The sequence below is a fragment of the Bos indicus genome, chromosome 22, assembly GCF_029378745.1.
Source record: "Bos indicus isolate NIAB-ARS_2022 breed Sahiwal x Tharparkar chromosome 22, NIAB-ARS_B.indTharparkar_mat_pri_1.0, whole genome shotgun sequence".
Classification (NCBI taxonomy): Eukaryota; Metazoa; Chordata; class Mammalia; order Artiodactyla; family Bovidae; genus Bos; species Bos indicus.
The window spans coordinates 43,852,162-43,871,960 of NC_091781.1; the positions used below are offsets into that span (position 1 = coordinate 43,852,162).

The following is a 19,799-nucleotide window of genomic DNA, read 5'->3' on the forward strand; positions in this document are numbered from 1 at the left end:
GGTCATAGTTCTGTTACTACCCAATAAATGTTCATTAGCGATAAGCATTTAACCAGTGTAGGAGTTACTTTTCTTAAAATATGCCTCTCTTCTGGGTATCTGGAAATAAACTCAAGAGATGTAATTTTCCTACAGGCCTCTTCTCAGAGATGAATCAAATTTCAGAGATGACCGCACTTCAGCTTTAGTCCCCTACTTTTGGGGAAAAACTTGTTAGCCGCAAAACCAAAACTGATCCACTTAAGCTTGGCAGTACTATGGATATCTGCCTGTCTAATGGCCATTAATGATGAATAATGTCCAAAAGAGGATGGTCTGAAAATTAATATTTGTATTTGTGCTTTTGTGCAAAAATTCATTTCCAGGAGGTTTGGACAAAAAGAATATGCTTGAACTGAAATTTAGGTTGATAACTTTGAGTTGTATCAATAATGTTCTAGCTTATCTTTCCATCTTTTTAAATTTCTTGTTGAATTCTGGGGTATTGTTGTTTATTCTGAATGCTATTAGGTTAGTTAGTTAGGAGTATTTGGCTAAAAAATGCCCTGAGTGTTGGTTACCTCTACATTTCCAAGATAGTATCATTTCAAAACTGCCAAAAGATTGTGTTTTTTGTTGTTGTTGTTGTTTTTAAAACTAATTTATCAGTAGCTCAGACTATAAACTGGTCTTCCTTGGTGGTTCAGTGGTAAAGAATCCACCTTCTACTGCCGGAGATGCAGGTTCGATCCCTGGATCAGGAAGATCCCCTGGAGAAGGGAATGGCTACCCACTCCTGTTTTCTTGCCTGGAAAATCCCATGATGGACAGAGGAGCCTGGCAGGCTACAGTCCATGGGGTTGTAGAAGAGTCAGTCTTGGTTGAGCGACTAAACAACAACAAAAGTGTGAAGTGCTGAGCAGAAATTGGGAGTGTCATGACTTAGGGCCCCTGTGCTCTTCTCCTTAATAACACGGGAGATTGGATGGCTCTCCTGGCAGAATGCAAAGCTCTGATCCTGCACACAAAACCTGACAGTGAACCAGATTCTTTTAAATGCCTTTTCCAGTGCTAATGTCGTTTGTTTTTCTTTTTAAGTTTGCAAACGTAAGAAAAGATTTTCTTTAAGTAGTATTTATAATATGCTTTCTACTTTTTTAGAAAACCAGAGGATGGGTCTGAATAGCAACAAAAGACCTAGGAATTTATTTATATGGAGAAGCTATTTTAAATGAGCCATCAATATACTTATTTGCTCAGGGATTTTTGTAATCAATAAGGTGGTTTTCATGTAGAAAATATCCATCCTGACATTCTGTTACATGAAACCTATTTGACGTTCTTTCTTTTTTTTTTTTTTTTCCATTCTCCTTTACCTAATGGTCTTTCCTGGCTCCTCTTCTACTTTACCAACCCCACTTTTTCTATCTTCTTTTCCTCCTCATGGGCCCTAAATGTGGATAGTCCCATCCCACAAAGCCCTGTTCTTAGCCCTTGGTCCTTTTTTGTACCTCCTTTTAATTAGCCCATCTGCCGTTAAGATTCTGTTGCTTGACCTCATGCATGACTTCCTGCCTTATAATCCTGTATTTCAAAAAAAAAAAAATATGGTATTACATCGAAGATTCCCTGTCGTCACCTCACCTTCACTTTTTTTAAGAAAAAAAAAAAGAAAAGACTCCTTCCCCGGGGTTCTCTATATTGCTATAAAATCACTAACCTTCCAGGTTTCCCAAAAGAGGAGCCCTCAGGTTGCCTTTGAATTCCATCATCACCTCTCTATCACATTTGTCACAAAGGCCTGCCATTTTTTTTCCCCTTAAAACCGCCTCAGACGGGTCCTTTCATCGTCCCCCCATCATCTCCATCCTTCTCACCTCACATCTGGACGCCTGCAGTGGCCGCCTCTCCCAACTCCAGTTGTCCCCCTTCCTAATTCTTCCTGCAAACATGGCTACAGCACCGTTTTAGTAATTCCTTTCGTGCTCGGAATCCTTCAGTTCCTTTCTTTGTTGTTGTTTTTTCCCCCCTTTTCAAAAATTGTGGTAAAATATACATTTCATAAAATTTGCCATTTTAACCATTTTAAAGTGACATTGAGTCCATTCACATTGTTTTACAGCCGTCACCACCATTCATGTCTAGAGTTTCATGTTCCTGAATGGAAACTCTAAACCCATCCCCCACCACCCCCAGCCCCTGGCAAACCCCTTATTCCACTTTCTGTCTCTGTGGAGTTGACTATGCTGGGTACGTTGTGTGAGAGGAATCACACCGTCTCTGTCTGTTTGTGCCAAGGTCAGATTTTTAAAGATTGTTTTTCATCATTCTGATCTTTAGGAATTTTGTTGAAGAGTTGGTAGAGGCTAACAAAAGGGCCTTTGTCCCTGAGTCACCTTCTTCTGTCTTTAGTGAGCTCTGCTGGGAGCCTAGCACTGGTTTATCCCAAGTATAGATAGGACGGTCAGGGTGGGTGGGAGCTAGTGGGAAAGATTAGAGAATGCAGATATTGACTCCCACCCTGAGTGTCTATGGTGCTGATTCCAACAGTTAGTGACATTTTTGGCCGTGGACGGAAGATAGGTGAAAATTGGAAGTTGATGGTGCTCTGGACTCCGCTTCCTCCTTCTAAAATGCCTTCCATCTGTATCAGTCAGGAAATCAGGCCCATGTTCAAAATAAGAGGACTCTGGAATGAGACCCCAGCTCTAATCCTTCTCTTCTGTCAGTGGCACCTTCGGTCCACAGGCCCCAGGATCTGATTCCTCCCTTTGATTCAGCTCTCTGGTCCTTTTGGTTCATCTTTTGAAGCTGCTGTTTTACTGTTTCTTGCTCTTCTCCACCCCCAGCCTAGCCCGCTGCCACGTCGACCCGGATCGGAGGTCCCTGCACCCTTCCCCTGCAGTCCCGCCTGCCACGTCAGGCTGTGCTCACGTCTATTAGGCCCTCTCTGTTTAGGTCTTGCCAAACTCCAGGCTGTGCCACGTGCAGAACCCAGCCCACCTGTCCATCCCAGCCCTATGGCGCCAATCCTTTCAGGCTACTTGGGGGTGTTTAACTCGAAAGAGATGGGTTTGTTGGGTCGGTCACTCCAGCTTGCCAGTGTTCGTTCTGGCTGGTGAGGGAGGCTCCTCCTCATCCCTGGGGACTCAGGGCCATTTCCCGAGTGTTCACCATGTGACCACATGCTTCTCTGTCTGCCTCTGCTTGGAAGGGTCTTCTCCCCACGCCCACCCTCTCCCACCCCTCCCCACCCCCGAAAGTGCGACATGCTGCAGGGTCCGGCCAGAGACCTGCCTCCTCTGTGAAAACACTTCTCTGGTGGCTGGTGGGCCTTCCCCTCTTCACTTCCCTGTCTCTGGGCTTCTGTTACTTGGAGCTCAGTTATATAACTGAGCACATTCATTCCATAAATACAACATTACTGCCTCTAATTTAGTGTCTTTTAGCTTTGTTTTCCAAGACAGATGGTAAACTCCTGGAGGAGCATTGTTCTCCATCACTCAAAAGACCCTCCCAGTGTAAAGTGTATCTCTAGCCCTCAAGGCATCTGCTGATAAATTCTGGGGCACCAGCTAAGTTTTTGAGGCAAGATCCTTTTTCCTCCTTCATGCTACATGTGTGTTGTGATTTTAATCACAAAATGCAGTATACAGTTTTTATTGGCGAATTATTTTATCTCCTCAGCTTGCCCTGGAGAATCTGCCCACAGTGGCCTTCCCCCAGCCCCCCGGGCTCTGAAGCGTTGGCGCTCTGAGGTTTCCGAGCCTCTGTAAAGTGATTACCGTGCAGGATAAAGCTGTTGTCAGCCGCTTCCTGGATTTGCCCATTTCCCTTTTAATTTTACACAGTTCTGTTATTCACATGAGACCAGCCAACTAATCATAAAATCCCCTAAATTTGTGTAATTTTCTTTTAAACACACAGTGTAAATCATAGTAATTTGGTTACCCTACAGAGCAACATTTAAGGTACCCACATCAACAGGCAGCCTACTGAAATATTAACCTGTGTGTGTTGCCTTCTCGATGAATCTGCCTTGTTGCCTTTTCCATATACACAGCTGCGTTCAGAGCAGGTGAAAGGGCCCGCTACTTTTTAATAGTGATGGCTAATTAGAGCCCACTCCAGTACTCTTGCCTGGAGAATCCCATGGCTGGAGGAGCCTGGTAGGCTGCAGTCCATGGGGTCACTAAGAAGTCGGGCACGACTGAGCGACTTCACTTTCACTTTTTATTTCATGCATTGGAGAAGGAAATGGCAACCCACTCCAGTGTTCTTGCCTGGAGAATCCCAGGGATGGGAGAGGCTGCTGGGCTGCCGTCTATGGGGTCACACATTGTCGGACACGACTGAAGCAACTTAGCAGCAGAACGCTTAGAAATTTGCCAGTGGCCTTAATTCTCACCTCATTAGGATCTTTTTGCTATTTTACCCACATGGCTCTCCCAATAGGAACTACATCAGCTAGTAGAGCTACATTAGCTGCTGCTGCTGCTGCTAAGTCGCTTCAGTTGTGTTCGACTCTTCGCGGCCCCTTGGACTGCAGCCTACCAGGCTCCTCCGTCCATGGGATTTTCCAGGCAAGAGTACTGGAGTGGGGTGCCATTGCCTTCTCCGCTACATTAGCTAGTAGATATTTATCATAATAAATGGTGTATGTATTAGGATCCTACTTAAGTTAGAGTCCTTGTGACACATGCGACAGAGATCATTTAAAAGAGTTTCCAAAGAGATGCGGAGGGGAGGAGTTTTAGGGACACTTTTCTTTTTATTGAGATATACACATATATTGACCTACAGCATTGTGTAAGTTTAAAGGATAACATTGTGTATATTTAGGTTGATTGGATACATCTATATTGTAGTATGATTTACAATAGCTTTAGCTGACACCTCTATCATATTACATAAATTATCAGTCCTTTTTTTGTAATTATGATGTTTAAGATCTAGTCTCTTAGCAATTTTGAAGTGTTTGTCTGAGTTTTTCCAAAAGATGGAAAACCCAAATAAACTTTTTGGCCAACCCAATATACAGTACAATAGTATTGACTAGAGAAGATGTTCACATTCTTCCCTGTACTTACATTTCTTTTGCCTTGAACTTGTTATATTTACAAAAGTAATAAAGCCCCTTTCAAAGAAAAGCCCACTATTTCCCCAGAAACTTGAAAACCCACACCTAGGGTTCTCTATTTGAGAACCACCGAGTATTGCGCCCCTCGTGGACAGTTGGGGAAGCAGCCGATAGGACTTGGTTCCTGGTCCCACCCGGCCTGGGGAGGAGGGGACTTCCTCAGTGTCCCCGCTTCCTCGGTGCTCCTATGGCTGACGTGGCTCCATGTCCCACAGAGCCTGACAGCTTGGCCTCACGTCCACCCAGCTGCTCATTCTCAGCTTGAAATCATGTTAGCCAGAACCTTCGGACCTCCCTTTTTTATTTGCTTAAAAATACCTAATCACTGCTTCTTTTTTTTTTTTCTGGTAAGTGTCTGTTTCATCCTAACTTAATGATAAAACCCACTTCATGATAAAAAGCCACTGCAGGCTTCTAATCTAGTTCCACCATGTTGCTTTGATTCTGGAAGCACTTCTCCACAGAACACTGATGAAGGGGCTAAGGTGCATTGCGTTCTTTCTGTGGGCGGGTCAAGGAGGAAGGTTGTGTGTGCCATTTGCGTGCTTCACTCCACCTTGGGGGAGTAGGGATCCACCACCAGCACCACTCCGTCAGTGCTGTGCTGTTTGCCTTGTCCGCCTCACACGTATTGGCTAATTTACCTCTATACCAATCTGTGCCAAGAGTCCCTGGGGAGGTGGGGCAGGGAACTCTCATTCCTGGGAACTCTGCATGCTCTCCTTCACTGACAAGGAATATTTATCTAAATCTGAAATCAACTGAGACATTGATACTTATTTTTTACCTTATGCTTTGCCCTCCTTCTCAGAATGACATTCTGGCCATTCAAGGAAATTAAAACAAAGTTGAATAGTTTTTGGCAAACACAATTGTTTCCTGGCCTAAATCACACAATGATTTAATTGGTATGTCATTGTGTGTGTGTTTGCATGGGAGTATTTTAATGGGAATTCCATGTGGTATCAATGGAAAACTAGGAAAGAGAGCCTTCTGGATTTATTGCTTATAGTTTAAGGGCAGACTACTGGCTTCCATCCAAGAAGTAGGGAGACTTCAAGTTGCAGGGATCATTAGTGTTTGAATATATCCTTCCGCTCACCTACTATTTAGAAATTGGTTTGGCAAAAGGTAAAAACCAGAACCAAAGGCGAACTGATTTACTCTTTGAAACTTGTAGAGTTCATCAGAATCAACTTGTGGGGGTCTTGGCATCTTGGTGGTGACAGTCTCCTTTCTCTGCTTTTACCGATATCTAACTTTTGAATCTTGAATAAGTTTTGGTATGTCTGGAGTAAGAAGTCTAAATTGTAGATTATTCTTCATTTTGGGAAACTGGGGTTTGAGATTATCCTCCCTAGTGGTTCTTCGGCAAATATTTGAGAATGTGTCCCAGACCTAACCTAATTTTGTGTGTTGACAACAGATACCAAAGATAGGAAGAAGCAGTTGAGCAGGAGTGGGAAACTCAGCCATTCTCTCCTTCTTCTGGACACTATGAGTGTGTTCCTTCCTATTCAGCCAAAGCGGGGGGTGGAGGGGGGAGGAATAAGAATTCACATAGTATTTTATGTTTTAAAAAAAAATTTGTACTCAGTAAAAAGGATTTGACTGCAAACGGGACTTGTCACCTGTGATCTTAAAAGTGATAGAGGCTCTTCGTGGGTTCAGGTGGTTAACAGCAGAAATGGTTGCTTTTATGTTCCCACTTTAAGTTCATGAGTCCCAGAGTCTTAGACAAAGCCTTCAGTTACTCAGTTGGAACAAATACTGGCTACAAAGGATAACAGCTGAGGCATTAATCTGGAGTTTTACTTAAAACTGAGATCTTACATTTAACCACCTCCCTCCCTCATTTGAATTTTGTTTTTTTAATTGCCAGAGTTTCCCCCTGGGTCCCTAAACCGCTCCCCCTGTGGACCTGGTGTTAAGCTATCGATAAGGCAGGCAGGTGAGAGCCTGGGTGGCTTTCAGGAATCCTCCTGAAGAACTCACATGCATACACGTGGACCACAGCTCTCCCCAAATCCTCAGACATCTGTGTCCCCAAATAAAAAGCTGGAGCACTCTGTTGGGAAGGATAAGGGTCAATGAGAGGTTTTTAGTGGTTTGAAGCTATCAAACAACTCAGACTCCCCCCTCCTATCCATTTTTCTGATATGATTAGTGTTTGAAAGCCTCAGGATGTTACTCAAACCTTCAGCACATCCTTGTATCTTGAGACCATCTTGCACTTCAGCCTATGAGCATGCTTGAGTGGGACACCTGTGCTTAGACAGGCTGCAGGCTGGGGGTCGGACAGTCCCTGTCTCATGTTGTCTGAGCACTGTCATCTTTATCCGTTTTCAGCCTCCTTAATGCAGGGCTGCTGCTAAGTTGCCTCAGTCGTGTCAGACTCTGTGCGACCCCATAGACGGCAGCCCACCAGGCTTCCTCATCCCTGGGATTCTCCAGGCAAGAACACTGGAGTGGGTTGCCATTTCCTTCTTCAATGCAGGAAAGTGAAAAGTAAAAGTGAAGACGCTCAGTCGTGTCCAACTCTTAGCGACCCCATAGACTGCAGCCTACCAGGCTCCCCAGTCCATGGGACTTTCCAGGCAAGAGTACTGGAGTGGGGTGCCATTGCCTTCTCCGTAATGCAGAGCAAGTAACAGGTACTCAGCAAATTCGAGTGGCCCGCCTGTAGGGAAACAACTCTAGGAAATCGACATGGAGACTTCATACTGTTCTCAGGAACTAAGATTCCCCCCAGTTGGGAGAACCAAGACTGTTGAGAATTGCCCCCGGAGTGTTTGGTGGGCTGGAGGAGCAACTGGGGTGGGGGGCGGAGGAGAAGCTTGTTCACATGCTTGTTAACATTTGAGGGTCTTTGACAAAGGAAGTCTAATGCCCTGCCCCGGTCAGCCGGCGATTGCCCCCTGGGAGGCCCCCGTTGTGCACAGGAAGTCAGACACTAATGATGTTAGCAAGGGGACAAAGGCGCCCGGCCCGGGAAGGGCCTAATTGCTGTGTCCGGCTCCCAGGAGGCCAGCCTCAAGCTGGTGGGGGCTGGGCAGGATGCGCTAAGTGTTAACACCTGGAGCCACACTGCTGACTTCCTGGTGCTTTTTTTTCTGTGTGACTGGGTTCAGGCACACGCACGAGAGAGCACACACACATACACACGCAGGCATCCACACACACACACTCCGGCTGCATCTCAGGGACACTTTGGGATGTGGTATCTAACAGACTAGATGAAAGTGTTGGATCGGGAGGTCACAGGGCTGAGAACCAAGAAGCCTGAGTCCCCTCAACCCACCCGTGGGGCTTGGCGACTATTGTTTCACCTCTGGGTGGGCTGACTCTCTTCCTCTCCTCCGTGAAATCTGAGAAAGGCCAGACCTTGCAAAGAGGCAGATACATATTAGGAAGGTCACTGGAGTTTTGGCTCAGGGCATTCTAGTCAGTACAGATGGAAGAGTGCTCCCAGGGAGAAGAGAGATGAGGGTCTTTACCCCTGTTCTGAGCCTGTTGTGGCCCTAGGGAGGCAGATGAGGGACGATGGGAAGCACCTTCCAGCACCTATGGGGTGTGTGTATATCTGAGCCCACACCCGGAGGGGTCAGTTGTATGTGGGGGTTGCTTCCCAGAGAAGGAGGAAGCCAAGATGCACCCCCTCATTTCTAAGTGGAGTCTCTGAATTCTTTGTGTCTAAACATGACTCTGGAAAGTGCTCAGTGGTCTCTCCAGAGCTCTGGGAATGTCCCAGAATTGTTTCTGGGGGGGAAGGTTTCCCCCAGGAATGTTTCTGGGGGAAGTGGGGTGAGGAGTGTTTCTCACAGGCTTCTCCTAGGGGCTCTAGAAACTCTTTCCCCTTAACAGCAAAGGGGTTATCAGCAATTAAAAGTGAAGACCTCCTGCTATGGCAGGAGCGCTGCTGGGATGGCCTTAGTGGCTCATTTCCGGCAACCGGCCAAGCAGCCCTGGATCCTGAGCCTGGTCCCTCCCTAAAGCAGGTGATGGGAGGTGGCCCGGAGCACAGGGGACTGCCTTGGATTTTTGCAGCCAGAGACAGGAAAGTTTAAAAAGGATGCTTGATGGCTGCGAAGGAGGGAAAGCCACAAGTAACTTATGAAAAGGGGTATAATGTTGACTTGCTGCTTCCCGCTGTTATTTTAAGGTTTTTCTGTCCAAGACCACCATGTGGACAGAAATAATAGGCCGACAAAAGGGGTCGCCTTGCTTTATAGAGCAGCCTGTGATGTTTCAATTAGCACTAAAACCTGAGAAGGCAGCCTTCCATAATTTCCGAAGATGTGAAATCCACCTTGAGGAAGCACATGTGTGGGGCATCCAGGGGACCGGCCTCGCCGGAGGAGGCTGGGTCCCCATGGCAACGCCACGGTTCCCCATTTCTGCAGGCATCTGTGCTGTAAAAACAGAATTCCAGATGTGATACAGCATTTGGAGGCTCCGTCCCCCGGCCTTGGAAACTGTATTTGAAGTCAGCACAATTCAGTCCTCGCTCTCTGTGTGGTCCTAAGGCTTTTTATTAGTAGTTTTGTTTTGATCCGAACATTTCCTCTGAGCTTAGGCATAACAATCATGTTTATAGCTTTAATTTTTTCCTCTGCTGTCTAATCACTATTTTGCCCTCGCAGAAAGAAACTTTTCTTGGGTTTCTGGAGTGAAGTCTTTGTAATCGCCTTTCCGAGCGAAGTGAGAGCGAGCCTGTAGCCGGTTGGCCGGGTGTGTGCTCGGGTGGCTGGTGTTTGCTTCCCCCTCGTACCTGGTATTTACAGAAAACCAGGTCATGTGTGTCCATGCGTTGCCCATGTGTGCTTTTGAAACTGCAGATATGTTGACAGTTACCTTAAGGATGCTGGCACTTTAACATGCGGTTCTCATTTGCGTGGATGGGAGTGGTGTGTGCAAGTGGAGGGGAGAGGCCTGGCTCTTCGTCCAGAGGCATGTTTTATAGCTTGCTTTTAACATTCGGGGAATTGGAAAAATGGAACAATCCTGTCTATTTGCGAGTATCAGCCACGAGAGAACACACCGCCCAGATTCTTAACAGACTCATTGGAAAAAGTACTTGGGGTTTTGCTTTGTGAAAACCAGGGCGGCTGCAGAGTTTTGTTTTGTTTTTAAACAAGAGGAAAAAAGTCAGCGTGCACGTGTGTGTGTGTGTGTGTGTGTGTGTGTGTATGTGTGTGTGTGTATTGATATCTGGGCTTTTACTGTATTTGCATGTTCCAGGGGCAAGGTAAAGAGAAAATTATGAAGTCTGTAGCAAGGAAGGTTATATTAAAATGTATTAGATCCCATTTAGGCCACCACCATGTAGAAAAGTTGCTGTCATACTGCAATACATAAATGTATGAAGTCAACACTTTGTACACTTTAAACTTACACAGCATTATATGTCAATGATATCGCCAAAAAAAAAAGATAAAAAAATTTCTGAGAAATAATGCATGCCTTCCCACACTTCTGTCTTTAGTGAATGGATTTCTTTTTCGAGGGCGGGCATGGAGGCAGGGCGAAAGAGTGAAAAGACGCTCAGATGAAAACTAGAGCTTTCAGTTTGATAAGCAGGACACATGGTAACTTGGCATAGGTTGGCTCCATGTTAGAGCTCAGAAACAATTGTCCCTTCAGCTTTCCTTCGGGGAGCGTGAAATTAGGAACATGTGTGCAATGATTAGCAACATGTCAGAGATGAATCATGATTACGGCTTTGGTCTGGTGCACAGGCGATGCTGTGGAGAAGTTATTTCCTACCTCCTCCAGCAAATCTCTCTAATTAGCTTAAGATCTCCGGGTCTTTTTGGGCCGACGTGGTAATTGCTGGTGGGAACCCACCAGCACTACCCCCACAGAGCTTGTGTGTTCCCCACTAGACAGCTGGCTGGCACCCCGCGTGTCTGAAGTTGGTCGCTTCTAGATGGGGAGTGGGAGAGAACAGTTCCTGGGAATGTGGCGTGAATATCTTGGATAGATAGAGCCGGGCCCAAGCTGGCTTTGTGATTTATTCTCCTTATGTTTGGGGTTTGCCAGCATTCTCCTCGGCTTACATCACCTGGGGCTTCTCTGCCTTTGCTGTTTTTTGTTTTTTGTTTAAACTAAAGGTTTGAACTGAAGTAAGTGGGATCTGTCTTCATTTATGAAACCCTCTGAACCTGCATGAACTACATTGACCTCATGTTCTGCCTCTTGCCTCTTGTTCTGCCTCTTGCCCCAGTGATGTCCATTGGTCACAGGCAGAAACGTCATTCCCCTTGTGCATTTTAAGCTTCACAAAGCTGTCTGCTATCTTTTTAACCTCATTGACATGCTTGTAAACTCACGGTGAAGGAAATGTTATGTACAACAGAATGTTTGAGTTGCCCATAATTTTAAGTAGTTACTTGGTTGGTGTGCCTTAAAAAAAAAAAAAAAAAAAAAATCTTTTCAGGGACTTCCCTGGCAGTCCAGTGGTTAAGACTTCACACTCCCAAGGTTCAATCCCTGGTCAGGGAACTAAGATCCTGCATGCTGTACATCGCGCCCCCCCCAAAAAAACATTCTTTCAGTTCTCCCTGACAAATGCTCTTATTCAAACTTTCCCCCAGTCTCAGTTCACTGAAACTTCAGTGGCTTTCTGAAAGTTCCTTCACCACAGTTGATTGGAAGGCAGTCTCATGTAGGCCTTACTGTTTGGCCTGTCTTCCGTTGGAAAGGGGGCACTATAATCAGCATGGTCCTTTTAAAAATGCGTTTTTTCACAGTGGCACTTACGCTGTTCTGGAGCTGGAATGGGAATGTTGCTCTGGAAAGTTGGTGTTTTCAAAAGGCCTAGGGTCCCCCAGGTCCCCCAGGAAACTGGCCGGCTGTCGGCCCCTGGTGGCAATGCTGGCTGCTCTATATGGGATCCCACCCCATGGCTGAATTTTGTTCCAGGCCTTTGCCTTTTTTTTGCCATCTGGGTGGAGCATGGTGTAGGTTTTTGCCTTTTGAATTTTATTCCTTTCGAGCACTTAAGGGTGTTCCTTCCCCTCCCGCTTCCAGAGTAAAAGCTGTTTTCTCCATTCTCTTTGCGTTTGCTGCTGCTTGCTCTGCTTAGCATAGAGGGATCACAGCCCAGCTAGGGTGCCCCGGCTTTACTCCTTAGCTCTCATCGGAACAAATTAAAAGCTGCCGTTAGTGCAGCAAGTGGGGGTGGTTAGTTAACTAAGAATGTGACACCCTGAGGTCACAGCGCTGGCTTTTTTAAGTAATAGGCAACAAGCAAGTATTCTTAATTTTCAGCTCATTAAATATCAAAACGTGTGTAGTAGGTAAAAGCTCAGAATTGTTTCCTGAAGAAATAGCTTCCAAAGCTGTTGACCAGCTTTGTGAGTGGCCTTCTCTGTGTTCTCTAACGGCGGACCCTGACTGTAAGCCCTTAAGGCTCCTCTGTCACACCAAGCTAGAACTTCCTGGGTTCCTGGTATATAACTGGCTCAATTGTACATGCATTCATTATGACAGAAAGCTAATAATTGTCAGGGGCAAGGGCTGACCGTGACCTCGGCCCTGGACTGTGGGGGCCGACCTAGTCACTTTGCCTTGAGTTTCCCCCGATTTGAGCAATTTGCAGGAACGGAGTCTCTGGGTCTCCCAGTTCCCACCACAAGCAACAGCAGAACACAGTCCTCAGTCTGCTGGTTGGTGCCTTCTTCCACCTTGCTCTGACCTGCACGGCTGCCGCTTCTCCCACTGTGCCCCCAAGGTCTGGCTGCTGGAAACGTCATACCTGGAAATGCCACTTCCTGTGGGCATCCCCTGCCTACTTCATGTGTCCCCTCATAGCATACCTCTCACTGTGTTTATTAGGGCAGGAGTCTTCTCAGGAATCATGACACAACCATTGCTGAGAAAGGTTGAGAAGCTTGCCCAAGGTCACACAGCTGGAAAGTGAGGAGATCTGCACACAGCTCTGGCAGTCCCAGAGCCCATCCTCTTAACCACTCTTCTACTCCAGATGAGCCCCAGCATCACCACGAAGAAGCGTCTGGGTAGGATGGCAAAATCTACAGTCGCAGTGCTTGTGGATCAGCGTTCCACGTCTGCCTGAAGCGGGGGTGGGAGAGGGCGCAGTGAGAGTGATCGGTCAGCCGGAGGGGAGAATGACAGCACAACTCTGTGTGTGTGTGTGTGTGTGTGGCTTTGAGATGCAATTCATCTACGTGGCAGTTGAAATTATGTAAGTAATTAGCTTTCAATTGCTGCTGTAATAAAAAGTTACCACTGTACGACAGTGTAACCCAGCCATACTCCAATATGAAAAAGGAAGTGACAACCCACTCCAGCATTCTTGCCTGGAAAATTCCATAGATAGAGAAGCCTGGTGGGCTACAGTCCATGGGATTGCATTCAGACATGCCTGAGCATGCACGTATGTTCACACATGCATACTCCAGTAAAAATTAATTTTAAAAAGTTACCACCAACTTAGTGACTTGAAATACCACAAACTTACTATCGTATAGCTCTTGACATCAGAACTCCAAAATGAATCTTCTGGGGCTGAAATCAAGGTGTCGGTGGCCTCTATGTGGAGGCTCTAGGGGGAGAATCCATTCCTTGCCTTTTCCAGCATCTAGTGGCTGAACTAACTGCATTCTTCAGCTGATTAACCCCTTCTTCCTCCATCTTCCAAACCAGTAGTATAAGGTCTTTAAATCGTCTTGAAACCATCTCTCTGCCTCTTTGCCTTCTATGTCCATTGTCATGTCTCCTCCGACTGACCATCCCATTTCCCTCTCCTAAGGACCTTTGTGATTATTATTAGGCCCACCTGGATAATTCAGACTACTTTCCCCTACATTTCAAGATCCTGAAACTTATTTGTATTGCCCCTTTGTTGCTCAGATGGTAAAGTGTCTGCCTGCAACCCGGGAGACCCGGGTTCAATCCCTGGGTCGGGAAGATCCCCTGGAGAAGGAAATGGCAACCCACTCCAGTACTCATGCCTGGAAAATTCCATGGATGGAGAAGCCAGGTGGGCTACAGTTCATGGGGTCGCAAAGAGTCGGACACGACTGAGCGACTTCACTTTCACTTTGTTATGTAAAGTAACATATTCATGGATTCTGGAGCTTGTATGCAGACATGTTGCAGGGGTGGTGGTTTTTCTGTCTACCACCAACTGTAAAGAAAACCAGTGCTCTGTGGGTCAGCCTGGGCACACTGCTTCTCAGGTGGGTCCTAGGACTCTGGAGCAGCTGAACATTACTTGGGTGTGAGCTGCGGACAGCCTGGTAGAGTGTCTGTTTGAGGCACATGCTGAGAAGCTGTGTACTTGAAGACATCCCAGCGTGAAAAGTCTTTACAGCGCACACAGGAGCCCGTGTCTCTTGGTTGCACGATCAGCCTTGGTTGATCACATGGTCTTTTGGTCTCTGATCTTCTGTGGAATTAGGATGACCACCTTGCCTCTGCATTCAGAGAAGTGCTATGCTGGTCAAATTGTGGGGATGGATCACTGTGCTCCCATCAAGTGAAGTGCACAGGCAGGGACTTCCCTGGTGGTCTGGTGGCCAAGTCTCCGAGCTCCCAATGCTAGCAGGCCTGGGTTCGATCCCTGGTCAGGGAACTATATCCCATGTGCCACAACTAAAAGATCCTACATGCTGCAGCTAAGACCCAGAACCTGCCAAGTAAACAAGTAATTAAATAAGTATGTTAAAAAAAAAAGTGTGTAGGCAAGCTGATGTGTTAGGAACACAGTGTGAGAGGGACTAGGCTAAGGTGAGAAGCTCACAGAGGAGCAGGCCCCGGGTGAAGAGAAGGGCCTTTAGGGAATATGTGTGTCCCCTGAACGTATATTGAGCAGTCGTGTAGGCCCAGAACAAGGTGGGAGGTGGGGAGGGAGTGATTGACAGGGTAGGCAGGGGCCACGTCAGGAATGGTCTAAGTGGGGTAGGGAGCCATCCGTGGGCTTGGAGCAGAATGAGGGCAGATTTGCACGTCAGGAGGTCACCTTGGTGACCAGAGGCCATGCCCTACCCCCTGCCACCTGCCCCAGGTCAGGACCCAGGACTGGTTCTTGGCCGAGTGCTGTTTGGGGCTTGGATGAAGGTGGAATGCTCAGTTGGTGGTGAACATGCTACAGGCAAGCCTCATTGCCCTTTGAGGCCAGGTCCCTAGGCCTGCCTCTGAGCAGCTTCGCCTATATCACAGAGCCCTTATTTACAGTGATTTTGGTTCCTGTGTGTGGAATATAGCCCCTCTCACTCTCTTGGTCTCTTTTCCATAGTACATTCATGGCAAGTGCCCAATGAATATCTGTTAAAAACATGTTGCAATAGAAATATAGGGAGAACAAGAGCAAAATGAAAAGCTGATGTGATTGGTCATCAGAGTCCTACACGCCTCAGGGCATGCTATTAAATGGAATGCATTTCCTTTTTGAAAAATGCTTCCTCTGCATGGCTTCTTGTGGCCCTCCTCAAACTCCCATCTCAGAGGAAAGAATTGTCTTTTAATCAAAAGACAATTTGAGGAGACTCAGACCCAGTGGAGTGAAGTGGTTTGCCCTTGGTCCCAGCTAGAGGATGAAGGATTACCGTACTTTCATTGGCCCCGGATTACATTTTTTTCTTTCCCTCTCCTGAGACTCCCCTTTCCTCTCCATTCTAGCCCAGTTATTCTTCCCTCTTTTAAACTTCTGGTACGCAGTGTTCTTACCCTGGGTTTATCCTTTCTGACGTACTGTTTGTGACATTTCATACTCTGAATGCTTATTTATGGCCCTGTTACCATAGTTAAATAGACCTTGTATGCCTTCTATAGTGAGAGTTCTTGGAGGGTCAAGGTGTGATTTGAGATTTGTCTGTATGTGCTATGTGTGATTTGCATTCTTTGAATGAATGAACCACTTTGCTCTCAAGGGTAGGGATAATGTACCACTGTACCTCGCATAATGTTTGACACGCATAGATGTGTGTCAGTCGCTCATTCATGTCTGACTCTTTGCGACCCCATGGACTATAGCCCACCAGGCTCCTCTGTCCATGGGATTCTCCAGGCAAGAATACTGGAGTGGGTTGCCATTCCCTTCTCCAGGGGATCTTCCCAACCCAGGGATCGAATCCTGGCATCCTGCATTGCAGGCAGATTCTTTACCATCTGAGGCACCAGGGAATCCAAGTGAATTTTGGTCCTGGGGTTTTGTATGGGAGGCGAAGGGTATGGCTTGGGTGTCTTGGGGGTCCTAAGACTTAGGGGTCATGGAGGTACTGTATCCTCTCCTTCCTGGTCTCCTTCTGGTTGTGGTGCTCTGGTTGTGGCCATCTGTAGCTTGGGCATCCTCCAGTTGCAGACTGTGGGCCTATCCCTAAGCAGTAATAGAGGCATTTAAGGTTTGAGTAAGGTATTAACACTTTGCAAAGTGTTTGAACTCAGGTGAGGAATTCTGGAACCTTGTATATACGTGGAAGGGAGGATGGAAGGAGGACAGCTGGAGAAGGAAGGTGAACCAGGAAGAAGGGGAGGGGAACCCCAACTGATCGTGGAGCTAATGCACCATGATGATTTAGATTTTCTGTTAACCATTTCTTCCTCACTTTAATTAGAACGAGGTGTGTCTATCCCTTTCTGCACAGCTGTGCTTTCCCAAGGTTTGTGTTTATCTGAGCCCCGGGATACAGTTTCAGTGGGTGTGCCTGGCCTCAGGATAAGCCGAGTGAACATGCCTGTACCATATGGATGTGCTGGGACTGTGGCCTGAGACCCCGGGCTCCGTCAGAAGGCTTCCGCACATTGCGTCTCAGTGTAACAACTGCCCATTAAATACCAGACTGCCAGCATATGGTTTTCCCCAGCATCCTCCTTGTCGGGTGGAAATTGTAGCTGTGTGGTTAGAATATTTTCCCATCAGTTAGCATCTAAGAATTAACATTTTGTATGGGGGGAAGAATCCTGCAATTCATGCTGAATGGTGCACTTGCTGATGGTTACAGAAACAGTTAAACCAGAGTCTTAGCTGATCTTTCCCATGGTGGATAAGTGGTGGGTCAGGAAAAGGCGGGGCCACCAGAGGATGCCGGGGGCTCCCGTGTGGATGCTGTAATTAAAGTGGGAAGTCTGGCGGAGCTGTTAGCCCTGCTATTAGGAGTGCAGATGGCTAGCGGCCACATCACTGAGAGTCAGAGGTAGACCTTTTAAAGTCCTTTCTTTTTCTTTTATGACCCACCGTCTATGCTCCAAGCATAGGTATGGAGGCAGTGAAGAATTTTCTCATTAAAAGTAACAGCTTATTCCCACACTCATTCCCGCTCTTGGAATGAAAAACCTGTTTCCTCGAACTTTAGGAATTGCCTATCTGTCGTGGCTTAATAGGGCTTTTGGACAAGAGTGTCTGGTAGGCAAATTTTATAACCAATCAGTGCTCAAAGTGGATCCAACTGGAAGGGCTCCAGCTGGCAGCTCATGGTCTCTCTCTCTCCCAATTTTACTGTTAATGAATTATTATTTAACCCCCAAACACAGAGCAGCCTGCTGCTATTGTTTCAGGGGAAGTGAGTACCCCTGATCCCCGTGGCCTGGCAGTTAGGAACCTCCTGGGCTGGAGGGAGTTGGGTGGTGGGGGGACCGGGGGCGGGGGGCCATGAAGAGCGTGGATGTTGCTTGGTGACTGGCATGACCCTGGGTCTCTGCGATCATGTGTGCATTGTGACTCCATGGGGATCTGGGCTGGAAAAGCAAATTGGCTTCACTCTTCCTCATGTTCTCCTGTTTTCCCGCAGGGAGTGGGGCTGGCCAGCAGAAACAGCGGGCTGTACAACATCACCTTCAGATATGACAGTAAGTAAACGACTTGACCGCTGAAGAACAGAGCCCCTTCAGTGATCTAAAGCTTGCATGGTCGTGCTTAATCGGGGACCCTGCAGGTCCTCGAGTTGGGGGGTTTCCTGAACTTGCTCAGGTTTATCAACAGAGCCGAAGCACCTCAGACTCATGTAAGCCACCCAAGTATTTCAGAGCTTGAACAGGTCGGTTGTCCTCCAGAGTGCTGAGAGAAGCTGTGTGGGGAGACCTCCCCTGCTTTCTTCAGGAGATAGCCGTATCCTTAGGAACAACCCAGATGCCCTTGGGCCCAGCAGGGGTCACATGAGCAAAGCACCCCAAGCACAGGATGCTTGAGAGTGATGGGGACGGTGGTAAACTGGACAGCCCGTGTCTAGTCCTAGAGAAGCACTCAGGAGCACTCTGTTCCAGCTCAGTCAGATGTGGTTTCCAAGAGGAGTGGGGAATTTGAATTTTTTTAGTTTGAGCATTCTCGCGGGGGAGGCATGCTGTGTGGCATTCAGGGACCTTAGTTCCCCGACCAAGGATTAAACCTATGCCCCCTGCATTGGGAGTATAAAGTCTTAACCACTGGACCACCAAGGGAAGTCCCAGCACAGATTTAAAAATATATATATTGTATATTACCATATGTAAAATAGATGACCAGTGCAAGTTCGATGCATGAAGCAGAGCACTCAAAGCCGGTGCTCTGGAACAACCCAAGAGGGATGGGGTGGGGAGGGAGGTGAGAGGAGGGTTTCAGGATACGGGGGACACATGTACACCCAGGGTTGATTCATGTCAATACATGGCAAAAACCACCACAGTACTGTAATTATCCTCCAATTAAAATAAATTAATTAATTTAAAAAATATATTGGCGTTTACTTAAAAGTTTTCACAAACACAGAGTGGGCCGAGTTAATCTGTGTCTCAGATGGGCCTGGGCGTCTCCAGTCAGCCATCTCTGATGGGGGCCTGAGTTCTCACCCTGTCCCCCACCTCATCAGCCGTGAACGATGGCCAACGACTCCACTGTTCGAAACCTCGGTTTTCTCATCATGTGAAGTAATGATTAACTTCCTCAGCACCATTTTGAGACTTAAGTGAGGTAATGCTTGTAACTGCTCATCTCGGGATCTGGCCTTCAGTGTGCCCTCAGTGACTGATACCTGTTACTATCAGAAGTCATTTCAACTGGAGCTGGAACCCAAGCACCTTTTTGGGCCCTTCTGTCAAGGAATTGTGACTTTTTCAGACCAAATTGTTTCCTGAGGGCAGGTTGGGTTTTTTTTTTTTTTTTCTGATGAAGCATGTAGAACCCCCTCTGAGCATCTGCTTTCTTGCCCTAGAAGGTAATTATATAGAATTATGAGCAATTTTAGCCTTACGAGCCATAATTTATAGGTAAGAATGTTGACAGGAAGGAGATTGATTCATATTAGTGACTCCTGATGTTTGATTCGTCTCTTGGGGAGAATCACGAGTAAGGGCTGGAGGTCACACTTGGGCCTCTGGAATCAACACAGCTAAAGCAGGGTTTTTGAGGTCATGTGTGCAACCTAACAATTTTAAATACAAGTACGGATGTCAAGTTCACGCCCACAGTTGCTGACATGGGTGCTTTCACTGATGAGGACTTAACATGGGAAACTCGGATACTTCACGTCCATGAGGCGTGCATGTTCTGGGTAAATGTTATGATGGTAAGAAAAGATTTGCAAGTCCGTGAGACTTGATTCAGCTAAGTAAAGACACGTGTAAGGGATCTTTCTTTAGATTAGAAAGTTAATTTCTAATAATATGTTCTTGGTCCTGTGAGATCTTGTATTACGTTCAAAGTTCAAAACTTTCCGGTCAGCTGCAAACAACTATTTGCATC

General features: G+C 46.7%; 1 protein-coding gene across 1 annotated transcript in view; it reads left to right on the plus strand.

Moving 5' to 3' along the window:
• The window catches only part of IL17RD (interleukin 17 receptor D), a 68,493-nt gene that overhangs the window by 22,267 nt on the left and 26,427 nt on the right, over positions 1-19,799 (plus strand). Inside the window, exon 2 of the mRNA XM_070776452.1 lies at positions 17,875-17,932. Within this exon, the coding sequence (XP_070632553.1) occupies positions 17,875-17,932 (58 nt within the window). The remainder of the gene's footprint in view (positions 1-17,874; positions 17,933-19,799) is intronic.